Raw genomic sequence first — 12,502 nt, 5'->3', positions numbered from 1 at the left:
ATAAAGAAAGAATAAAAGAAACATTCAAAGTTTTGAAAGTTTCTTTAAATGTAATTATAAATTGTGCCACTAGAGGCGCAGGTGAGCAGGTTTCAGATTTTGTATTTCACATGAATGGAAACTGAAACATCTTATGTCAGCCCATGTAGGAGGACACAAACCAGCAGATATAAGGAGTCAAGTGCATCCAGAATTACTCACATTTCCAAAATGATGTCCCTGTGTTTGTTCCCCATCATGGAGATGCTGACAGTGGTCTGGAGGAATATGACATTCCTGCTGGAATGTATGAAGATGCTTTCATCCTGGTGCTTGCTGGGGGTATTTGGGGCAAAAAATATTTCTTCTTCAAAAACCAAAGCACCCCAGGGTCCTGGGCGAGTAAAGCCCCTCAGTGTGAATTATCACTTCACCAGGCAATGCAATTACAAATGTGGCTTCTGCTTCCACACGGCAAAGACGTCTTTCGTATTACCCATAGAAGAAGCCAAGAAAGGACTGTCCATGTTAAAAGATGCAGGTGAGTCACTGATGGATGATGTAACTTAAATTGCAAGATGCAGATTGTGTGCATTTTTCTTTCCATTTTTGCCACTAAAACCCCAGTCCACCAAAACGAAATTTCTCTGCGCTTGGTGTTTGGGCGTTGACATTTTCAGACAACTTCTGGGCTATGTCAAAAGGTGGAGATATCAGGACATCTGTAGTTGTCTCTACTATCCTCTTAAGGGTATGGGACCGCAGTTGTGGGGACATCTTTGGTTGATATTAACATAAGGGGGTTTTCCCACAGAGAACAGTTAATTTTTTTCACTAGATCTTGGAATGAAAATAAATTTCACAATTGGATGTGATTAAATAAAATGTCCCTGTGCTGAGATAATCTTATAAATGTGCCCCTGCTGTGTACTGTGTAATGGCTGTGTGTGACTGTGCAGGAACATAGTCTGATCATACCACAGCTCCTGGGCAGACATTACAGCATGGGATCACAGCTGATTCTTTTTGTGAGGTAAAACATTTCTCTGCTTGTTTTTAAACATGTTTTGCCTCACAGAATCAGCTGTGATCCCATGATGTAATGTTTGTATACTCTTTAGCTTCCTCCCCGGAGCTGTGGTATGATCAGACCATGTTCCTGCACGGTCAGACACAGCCATTACACAGTGCACAGCAGGGGCACATTTTTAGGATTATTTCAGCAGAGGAACATTATTTTTAATCACATCCAATTGTGGAATTTATTTTTATTCCAAGATCTAGTGAATAAATTGAACTTGTGTTCTTGGGAAAACCCTTTAAAGCTTGTGGGCCCCAGTGCAAAATCTCCAACAGGTCCCCCAACTATCGCAGGTCTTTAATAATAATAGTAATGATAATAATGTTAAGGAACTTTTGGGCCCGGGTGCTATTGCAACCCCTGAACCTATTATAGATACACCCCTGGACGTGATGTTTGACCTGTGCAGTGTGTTATGGCATAATGATTGTCAGACACCATTTTTTGTGGTCTCCTTTGGGGACACCCTTTATCGGCATCATGTGCGGCCGACACTTTATTATGGGTGCACCAGCAGTAGTACCAGCTATACTGAGCACAAAACAATGTCAGTCTTGGTGGAAGCATTTGATGGGGTCACCTTTTTTTGCAGCAATGTTTTTGGATTACTTTAGCCTGACATCATATTATGGGGGAATTTTTGTGTGAGTTATTGTTATTGTGCCATCTTTATTCACTCATTCATTATAGGGGCGTCTGTAGCTGATGCCTTTAAGAGATTAACGTTGGCTGCTACTGTGTAATGTTGTCATCTTTGGTTATGGGGTCATACATCATAGCAAATAACATAGATTTCACTCTTATGGGGACACCTTGTCATGGTGGAATTAGATTTTGTCTGTTAAATAGCTACAGTGTGAACATGCTCTTATACGTTGCATATATACCAAAGTATGCTCCGGCTCATTTCTTTGGTTTTGCTGTAGTTTTTTGTAGTATGAACAAACAGGGGTGTGGCTCCCCCTTTTTTTAGCTAGGCATTTCCTCTACATAGCTTCATATGGCCAGGTGTCTGACCAGTCAGGCCTGCGTCCTGCTCTGCCCCATCTACATAGTGATCATCTGACACAAGGTTAGGTTTTAATACTAGCGGCTAGAACTGTCCTTATTGGGGTACACCATGTCGTGGTGGGATAGCTTTTACGCTTTTCATGATCAGAAAGTGTTTACTAAGTTCCCTATGTAATTTATATGAGCTCATTTTGTTTTCTATTTCTATCTTAGATCTTGTCTATTAGCATATCAGGGGCCGCCTATATGGGGTAACCTTTGCCTAGTACATATCTTGTGCTTTTTTGGGTGGTGACATGTGGCCAATTCTCATTTATGGAAGCATCTGTAATAGCATTAGTTATGGTGAGAACATCACCGTGCCAGGCTTGGTCTGAAGATTTATTGAACTTGCAGAAGGTAGAGAGGACACTTTACAACTGTTCTATCTAAATTGCTGTTTGTTTTTCTTTTTTTTTCAAGGTATGGAGAAAATAAACTTTTCTGGAGGTGAACCATTTCTTCAGGATAGAGGAAACTTTGTAGGAAAACTGGTTGAGTACTGCAAAAAAGACCTGAAGCTGCCCAGTGTCAGCATTGTCAGCAATGGAAGCCAGATCACTGAGAAATGGTTTAAAAGCTACGGTAAGTGAATGTCACTCATCAGTAGGAACGTCTTTTAAAAAGGGGCGTTGTTAATAATGATTATTAAAGAAGCCTCCCATCTATATTTTTTTAATGTGTATAATGTAGTGTGAGTCGCAGTGTTGGACTGGGGTGCAAACGGCCCACCAATAACCAACTCCAGGACCACACTTTTCAGCTACATGCAAATGTTACATTATCTTCATTCACAAATTTCTACAGTATAACAATGAACTGGGTAGATTGTTACATGAATAAGATGCTCCTTTGTCTGTACATAGTGATTCAAGTATATTGTGCCAAGTACTGCTGATATAAGAGGGTGGTGGCCCACCGGAGGATTCTCCTGTTCTCCGGTGGGCCAATCCAAGCCTGAGTGTATTAATTTACTCATATACGGCTGCTTACTCTGGTGTCCAGCGCTGTTCTGTTCCTCTCCTCAGTGACATCACAGTAATTGCGGCTAGCCGGCTCACTCTATGCTCTTTGTGTGAGCCGGAAGTCTCTTTTATGGAGCCTCATTTTTACACTCCATAGGCTTACATCGTAAAAGGTACTTACGGGTCATGCAGAACGCAGCCAGTCCACAGAACGGTAACATCACAGAGAAAAAGAGCAGAACGGCACTGAATCTTCGATAGAGCAGCGGTAGGAGAGTATGTTAATACATACTACATTACAAGTACATACACTGACATTTAATAAAAAAATATAGACGAGAGTGTTTCCGTAAAGGGGTATTATAAGCTTATGATATTGATGAGTGATTCTTACGATAGGTCATCAATATCAGATTGGTGGGGGTCCGACATCTCCCACTCCCACCGATCAGCAGTTTTCAGCCGGATGTAAACTGTTTAGAACCGAAACAGTACAGCACTGTGTAGTGGTCATAGGAACTGAGCTGCAGTACCCAAGAATGACCACTATACAGTGTATAAAGCTGTTTTGAGCCCATTTTGTACACTGCTTATATCTAGCCACCTCAAGACCAGGAAACAGCTGATCGGTGAGTGTGTTGGGTGTTGAACTGTGTAGACAAAAGAGTAATCGTTAATTTTTATTTCATAAATCAATAGCACACATGAAAATAAGAAACTTTGTAATATTTCTTATAAGAGATATCTGCTTCTTTCTCCTCCTGGTCTCATCTTTCATTCTCAATTCAGGGGTAAAATCTGTCTTCAGTGAATACAGACTTTCCCATTATGAGATAGAAGATGGTTGGTGCTCAGAATGTTCTATGCAAAGGGGAGGTGGCGCTAGAGGCAAAGAAGGACATTCTGCAAGTAGAAATTCTGCTGCAAGTTCTCCTGAATCGAGTTACAGTTCTCCATAGAACTTCACGAGCACAAACTGTCATCTCCTTTCTCTGCAATGTAAAAGTCTATATTCATTAATTCATTATGAACTTGAAATTTTGAGAATAAATGATCAGTCCAGGAAGAGAAAGAAGCAGATTTTTCCAATAAGATATATTACAAAGTTTATACTTTTTACATGTACTATTGATTTATGAAAAAAAAAATGAAAACGACCGTTATTTTTTAAACCAGAATTGCTGATTCCAGAGCATAAATAATTACATTCTGTGTTTTCTAGGAGAACATTTGGATATTCTTGCCGTGTCCTGTGACAGTTTCAATGAAGAAGTCAACAAGCTTATTGGTCGAGGACAAGGAAACAGACATCACGTGGAGAAGCTGATGAAGATCAGACAGTGGTGCTGTGACTACAATGTGGCTTTCAAAATCAATTCTGTCATCAACAGTTACAATGTGGAAGACGACATGAAAGCCGAAATTACCATGATCAGTCCAGTACGCTGGAAGGTAGGCTGTAGAGAAGAAATGCCTGTGAGGGAAGTGAGGAACTTTGGGCCTGGTTCATTAAGACTCGCGTTGTACACTCCAGCCTAATGGGCACGAAGGAGTAAGAGGCACCTAATTCATTGAGATGGGCACACCACTTAATGATTTAGGTGCATCTTATCCCTGGCGGGCACGTCCCGTATGTGTAGTATTGAATGACAATTCTGGCTAAAGTTATGCAACTAAAATGGTGTAACTTTTGAAGAATTTGTCAATTGGTCTTCGTCTGCTCATGCTCTGCTCACATTGGTAGATCTGTCCAGAAATGGCATAAAACCTCCAAAAGTCGCAAAATTCTTTGCGTTTTGCCATAGTTTTGTGGCTTTTCAAAGTCTATTCCCAAAGAAGCTTGGTGAAAACATATTGATAAATCAGAACATTAGTATTTAAGACTTTCTAAGACACGCCACATTCTGTGTGAAAAAGAGCGAGTGTCTGTGTTCAACTCTTCTTGTTTGTTTGAAGGGTGCAGCAAAAATCAGCTGATTGCCCTCGAGCAATGAGGTGTAATCTAAAGGAAGTGTTCAATTTATTGTAGGGCCACCACAAGGAAAAAGAAGCATTATTTATTTATTTTACACGCTTATAGCACCATTATATTTAGTAGTTCTTTACAGACATTATCATCCCTGTTCCCATTGGGGCTCACAATCTATATTCCCTATCAGTTCGTCTTTTGAGTGTGGGAGGAAACCGGAGAACCCGGAGGAAATCCACGCAAACACAGGGAGAACATACAAACTCCTTGCAGATGTTGTCCTTGGTGGGATTTGACCTCCATGGTGCATGGTGCACACTGAAATCAATGACCTCTTTATGTAATACATAGGCATACTAGGTCCTTTTTTCCTGAAAGTACATTTATTTTGACTATGTCTTTTCCTTTTTAACTTGTTCCCGACATAGGATATACTGGTACATCTTATTTCGGGTTCTAATCAGCGGGCTCACCGTCCACAGCGTTTATACAGCCAGCATCTGCCCCTTAGAGCAGCAATCAGGGCTAGTTCTGATCGTTGCAATTTAAATTGTTATATACTGTTGTCAATATTTGACAACAGCAATTAAATGGCGCATACCCATTGGGGAGTGCGCCTCCCCCCATTGGCACTCCACAACATAACTGTAGGATGCTAATGAGATGCCAGGACAGCGAAGGGCCTCCCGAAGACCCTGTCACTGCCATCTTCATCCTCCTGTCAAACGTAGCTACAGGCTGGGCTTCATAAGAAGCCATGGTGTTCAACATATACAGCAATACTGTACTGTAGTACAAGTGATACAGTACAAGCAGTACTGTAGTACAAGTGATTAAACAGTCTCAGGTTCAAGTTCACTTTAGAAACTAAAAAAGTACAGTAAAAAGTATAAAAGAAAGGTTTAAAAAGAATTCCAAAAAGCATAACTAAAAGAAGTGCCCCCTTAAAGAACTAAAAAAAAAGTAGATTAGATATTTCAGAGTATAAAATTATTTAACCCATAAGTTATGTCATAAACTTGTCCTGCAAAACAGTGTTCTCATACGGCTATGTCGACAGAAAAATAAAAAAAATTTACAGCTCAGTTCCAGAGTTACTATATTGTCATTTTCATTATTTCTTAGGTTTTCCAGTGTCTCATTATTGATGGCGAGAATTCTGGAGAAGAAGCGCTGAGACAGGCTGAGAAGTTTGTCGTAAGCGATGAGGAGTTTAAGGGATTTCTGAATCGTCATAAAGACATCAAATGTTTGGTTCCAGAATCCAACCAACAGGTATTTATGCTGATTCTTAACTTTGTCTCCTATTAGTTTTTTTTACTACATTCCAGATTAATCACTGATGATAAAAATCTAGCTTAAAGGGAACCTGTTAGCAGGATCTATCACTATAAAGTATGGCCATAATGGCGCTATTCCACTTAAATTAATACCTTTGTTGAAGGAATCGGAGATCAGTTGTTCTTTTTTAATCATGGTTTTAAATTTTCTTCTCATTACGTCTTCTGTGCTTTGGGGTAGGCCTGTGGTATGGGGGGGTTGAGTCTTCTTTGGCTCCGGCCCCTCTGCCTGCCTCCTGTGTTTCCACAGGTCACTGATTATTCAGTGACCTGCCTCCATTTTGAAATTTTGTGCCGCCGCCATCATTGGGTGGGCAGCAAGTACGCAGTGTGAGATTCCTCGTCTGGTCTTCGGGTCTTCAATAAAATGACCCCGGAGTCGGCGCATGCGTAAAATCGAGATCCCACCCCGATGCACAGAAGACCTCATCAGAAGAAATCTTAAAACCATGATTAAAGAAGAACCACTGATCGGATTCCTTCAACAAAGGTATCAATTTAATCAGTGTAATAGAGTCATTATGGCTATACCTTTACTTTATAGTCATAAATCCTGCTGTCAGGTTCCCTTTAAACAGGTTTTCTGGATCTTAAAGGGTAACTAATCTTTTAAAAGCATTTTTAAATGTGTTCAGTTAATCATCAAAGTACGGACCGTTAGATTTTCTAGTAGGTACTCCGCTCTGCTTGCTCTTGAGCTTAATGCTTCTGATGCTTAATTTGAGGGATTTTAAAGCTGAATAAACTTTTAATAAAGTTTTATCCACTGCTCAGTCATCTTGATTATGGAAGGTCTCAGGACTCCTAGTGACCAACGTGACTAAGGGTGGAATTACACTTTCTGACCTGCAGCTGTTAAAGGGGTTGTCCAAGCTCAAGTCTGCAGTCACTCTATGTGACTGCAGACTTGTGAATTCTCACAACATGCACAGTGCATGCTGTCAGGATTCTCTAGTACCGGCATGTGGAGCAGGTGGGCGCGTAACCACAGGTATGCAGCACACGGCCCGTATTGTGGTTGAAGATTAGCTGAACATTTCTGCTTCTTAGAGTTATCGGTGGGGTCTAAGAATTCAGCAATTCACTGTTAAAACTGCAAAATGTAAAAACATTGAGTTACCCTTTAAACATGTCATTGATCAGCCCGGTCCCTTGTTTTTTCACACTTCTTTAGAAACATGGTTTGAGTACAGATGCTACTTTGACATCAGTGTTTTTTCACCATGCTGTATTACTAGAGGTTTCAGACACCTTGTCTTTTATCTAGTAAAATATATAATGGCTTCCAAATGAAGCAGGGAACTGGCTCAATGGCAGAGCCCGTGCACAGTGTGGTGTACTGACCCAGAATCAGTGAAGGATCATAATATATATACATAAATGACAATTATAGTTTAACACTTGTAGCAAAATATCGTAAAAATTACATAGAAACTATTTTGGTGCCACTTTGTGGTACATTTGGGAATAAGTGGTAAGTTTTTCAAAATACAGGATGCTCTGAATATCCCATTTTTTTCTGCCATTTTTATGACCATGAAAACACCAGGGAACTAGTCTGATTGTCGTATGGAGTCAGGAAGGAATTTTTTTCCCCAATGTGGAGCTTAGTGTTTGCCACATGGTTTTTTTTTGCCTTCCTCTGGATCAACATGTTAGGCTATGGGTTGAACTAGATGGACTTAATCTTCCTTCAACCTTAAAAACTATGTTACTATGTTAGTATGTTATGATAAATAATTTTAAAGAAAATTGCTTTGGATTCATGACATATTTTGAATACACTGACAAATAATGTTTGTGGGGGTTTCATTAGACCTGTCATTTTATATGGCAATTTCTTATCTAAAGGAAGATGTGCCTAATTTATTAACATACAAACTCCTTTTATAAATTCAGAATTTTGTCACATCGCTGGATGTTGACAGTTAAATCTATGCCTGTTATGAGCTAGGGTAGATTTGTCCTATAATTTACACCCGTGTAAAATAACTAAAAAAACAGAGGCAAATTTTTGTCCAAATGAGGTGAGCACCAACATTAGCCCCTTTTCCTTTACAATTTTGTCCCCATTAGGTTTCTTTCAATATATATGAAAGAGGCTTTACAAACCAAATGATATTACTCAATCCAAATGCATCAATATGGATATTCTACATGTTGCAGATTTCAGCTTTCAGCAGAATCCTCCGCTTTCAGACATTGTAAGAAGATGAACTGTTTTGCTTTGGCCATACAGCAGCCATAATCTAGATCCGTGCTCCTCAACTCCAGTCTTCAAGACACACCAACAGGTCATGTTTTTAGGATTTCCTTAGCATTGCCCAGGTAATGGACTTATTGCCTGTGCAGGTACTGCAATTATCACCTGGGAAATACCTTTGGAAATCCTGAAAACATGACCGGTGGGTGGCACTGAGGACTGGAGCTGGGGAAAACTCTAGATCATCACAATATGAAGAACAGAGGAAATCACTGACACAGACAAATCAAAAAGGCCAAACACTATCAACTAACTCTAACAATTAACTCCGCACCATCTGCTGTCTGCTCAACACAGTCTCCATACAACATAAGCCTGCAGCTGTTTTATATTCTAACATTACAAAGGTAGAGTTCAGAGCTGACATTTCACCATGTGATCTTCTAACATGTTTTCTGATTTTCTAGATGCGGGATTCATACCTCATTTTGGATGAATATGTAAGTTGATACCATTTTAATGTATATTGTGCAATATAAAAACGATATTCTCATGATTATATTTTGCATTCTCTGTGAGGAAATAAGACTAGTAATAAAGGAGATGTCTGGTTCGGACAATCCTTTTTGTAAAAATGGTCTCCCAATAACAGGCTGCTCACAGGAGAGTGTACAGCCATCTACTATAATTTGTCCGTAAACTTTACAGTAAATATTACATTTCTCCACAGCGCCACCATAGTGTAAATGAAGTATTACACAATTCCCACTACATTCAATTGAGTGTCAGTGGTTTCCAATATTTTGTTGCATGCTGTGGTAATCTGTGCCTGATGATGCTGTACATTCACATTTGCTGGAGAATCACAGGCTGGAGATTAATGTTGTTAGATTTATCAGCCCCACCTCATAGGACTGTGCTGACAAGTTTAGTAACTATTTCCAATAACAACCAGCAGAACTGTGAATTCAGCTTTGCAGTGTAATACAAGTATAGTGAACACTGAATCCCAGGATCAATACATAAAAAGTACAAAGTTACACAACAGAAACTGCAGTAAATTATTATTATTTAACGGCCTTTAGGTCGATCTCAAGCCATGGTGACTCGATGGATAAATGCTCTGTAGGAAGATCGATCTTGTGCAAGCCTAGATAGGTCCACCATGGTTTTTTTCTGCAGTTATCTTGATTGTATCAAGCCATTCGATTGCTGGTCTTCCTCTTCGCCTTGTTCCTTCTACTCTTCCGACCATAATGTCCTTCTCCAGTGATTGCTCTCTTAGTATGATGTGTCCAATGTAGGCAAGTCATCGCTTGGTGATCCTTCCTTCGAGTGACATGTCTGGCTGAGCAGAATAGCTATGTGCTAATAGACCTATGGTACTAAAGGTTGTCTGGTATAGAAAACCCATTCCAAATACCCTAAAGTGTTCCTACCTTCCTAAATTCCACAGGATCTTCAATATTCTAATCCTGTTCATTATTTTAATCTCACTTTTACTCTAGATGCGTTTCCTTGACTGCAGAAATGGACGAAAAGATCCTTCAAAGTCAATCTTGGATGTTGGAGTCGAAAATGCCATAAAGTTTAGTGGTTTTGATGAGAAGATGTTTTTTAAAAGGGGCGGGAAATACGTGTGGAGCAAAGCAGATCTGAGACTGGACTGGTGATCTGTGCAGATCTGGGACTATTGATCATCGCAGATCATTGTTTCCTGGCTGGGGTCAAGTTTGGCAGCTGAACAATAGGGAATGACTTCACTAGAGGATTCTTCAATGTCATCTAGAATCGTCCATCATTATGATGTTACACGAAGCTGAAGATATGACTTTTCCCATCTTTTTGTTGAAGTTAGTCCAAGAATGGAACATGAACTCCAATCAAGACCAACTTCCATGAACCTCAATGATAACAAATATTATGCTCCTCAATATGAGATTTCTATAGACTGTAGTAAAAGAACAGTATATGTTTTAACTGAAATGATGTAAAAAAAGGGAATTCTGGTAAAAATAACACTAATATAGCATTAGTAGAAGTATTCGCAGCCATACTTGGCTATATTCAGTACTTTCTTAGAAGTTAATGGCTATGGCCATGCGTGCACAGCACCTTCTTCAGTCACAGCGGCCTTGTTATCAAGATAGGCGTGTCTCAGATGCGGGAGCTGTATATCCTATGGATATGCCATAAGTCTGGTGGGACTACCTCTTTACCTGCTTCCCCACCCCCCTCATTCTTCCCTTGCACTTGGATCATGTCTAAAATGTCGGATCATTCAGTCCTGATAAGATGTGTCTTATATGGCCACCAGCAGTGATTCACAGTTGTTAACCCCTCAGATCTATGGGTGTGATATCGACTTTCCAAAAATGCTCTTTTTTTGCTTTTTGTTGGTTATTTAGATGCAAATATAAAACCTAACTCCCGCTTCTTTTAAAAATATATTTTGTAACTTTTTGCTGTTTTCACTTTTCCAGTTAATTTTGACTCTCAGCAGCGTAGTACATAATGCTGATACCAGAAAACCATCAGTAAGCAGGCTAGATTCTGCTGACGGATCTTTATATGACATTTCTAGTCCAAATATATTTTGCGAGGATGACCGGCCGCGGCTGCACAGTTTATAGACAGATGAATATCACACACTCGCGAAAGCTCGTCATAAATCGAAAGATTTTGCTACGAGATGAGGAGCGTTCCAATTTTTATTTCTGCTCCCTGGGAAAAGGCCACATAACAAAATATGTTTTGTGTGATATAAAAAATGTTTATATTGTGGAAAATATTCTGAATTTGCTTGAGTTGTTTCCATGATGAGTATAAATTCCATTAAGGCTACAATTGTCATATTTAAAGGAGTTGTACATTAGTATACCATGCTTTTAGGGTTAATGGCCGAGAAAACTTTTAGGGACACACAATAAGAATAACAAACCATCAAAAGAAGCTTGCTGATGGTTTCCAATTAGCAGCAGTGAGTTTCATTCAATATTTCACAGAGTAAGTAGGAATATGTGTTACAATAAATGTTAGGAAATTACAAGTATTGGAGATGTTGAGGTTGAACAGAAAAAAAAGAAGTAGAACAATATTTTTAACATAAAATCTAGATGTATTTATTTTTTCCTTATAATTTATGTTTGCTTAATTGCACTTTACCATAAAGAGTTTGTATTTTTTGTACTGTATGTATTGTATTTTGCACTGACGTTTTGCAGAATAAAGTCTGGATCTTCTTTCTGCTGTTGCTGTTATTATAGGAGTCTGACAAACAATATGGGAGATTGAGGCCTTGGTTTTGGAGGAACACATGATGTGGTTGGTGTTGCTGAGACCTGGTTGGACTCTTCACATGATTGGGCTTTTATGCAGGTCAAATGGGAAAGGGGTGAGACAGAGGCAATAGGGGAGGAAGAGTTTTCAGAAGTTGAAACCTTGTGGGTGGAATCATATAGGAAGCTAAACACTGAAAAAGTAGTCTTCGGTGTAATCTATAGACCTCCAACATCACTGAGTTGTTGCAGAGTCAACTGCATAATCAGATAGCATGGGCTACACCATTGTGATTATGGGAGTTTATAACAACCCAGGTACAGACATGGGGGCGTGGTTCTGCTTCAACCCCACAGGGGAGAAAATTCCTCATCTTGTTGCAGGAAAATTTTATGGGGCAGGACGAGACCTGACAAGAGGCGACGCTTTGTGGGATCTGCTCATTACTAACCATAAGCAAAATGAAAGAAATTAACTGGAGTATAAGTGTCATGGGTGTGTCAGGTGTAATAGACAGTCGCCCTGGATCTGGCTGTAGAAGGTCACTGCGGTTGGCATTACAGATGCCTTCTTAATCCTTCTACCTTTAGAACCCAGCGGCAACCTCCCTCCTGCTGCTGATTGACACACCCTTGC

General features: G+C 39.7%; 1 protein-coding gene across 1 annotated transcript; it reads left to right on the top strand.

Moving 5' to 3' along the window:
- Window positions 1-201: 201 nt before the first annotated feature.
- RSAD2 (radical S-adenosyl methionine domain containing 2) lies at window positions 202-11,654 on the top strand. Its single transcript, XM_073672973.1, has 6 exons — window positions 202-527; window positions 2,526-2,695; window positions 4,298-4,527; window positions 6,170-6,319; window positions 9,055-9,087; window positions 10,096-11,654. The coding sequence occupies exons 1-6, from the start codon at window positions 211-213 to the stop codon at window positions 10,258-10,260; spliced, it is 1,065 nt and encodes a 354-aa protein (XP_073529074.1). The 5' UTR covers window positions 202-210; the 3' UTR covers window positions 10,261-11,654.
- The last annotated feature ends 848 nt before the right edge of the window (window positions 11,655-12,502 follow it).

This window comes from Phyllobates terribilis, unplaced genomic scaffold (assembly GCF_046119375.1).
Source record: "Phyllobates terribilis strain yellow unplaced genomic scaffold, ASM4611937v1 Scaffold_3__8_contigs__length_932513732, whole genome shotgun sequence".
In the NCBI taxonomy this organism is placed as follows: domain Eukaryota; kingdom Metazoa; phylum Chordata; class Amphibia; order Anura; family Dendrobatidae; genus Phyllobates; species Phyllobates terribilis.
This window is presented reverse-complemented; position numbering and strand designations above follow the sequence as displayed.

What these genes read in the sequence shown, in the direction of transcription:
- RSAD2 (XM_073672973.1), top strand. Translation starts at nt 211, where the DNA reads ATGATGTCCCTGTGTTTGTTCCCCATCATGGAGATGCTGACAGTGGTC. An exon ending in TTAAAAGATGCAGGTGAGTC is followed by an intron (nt 528 to 2,525) that starts ACTGATGGATGA and finishes GTTTTTCTTTTT; the next exon opens with TTTTCAAGGTATGGAGAAAA. An exon ending in GAAATGGTTTAAAAGCTACG is followed by an intron (nt 2,696 to 4,297) that starts GTAAGTGAATGT and finishes TGTGTTTTCTAG; the next exon opens with GAGAACATTTGGATATTCTT.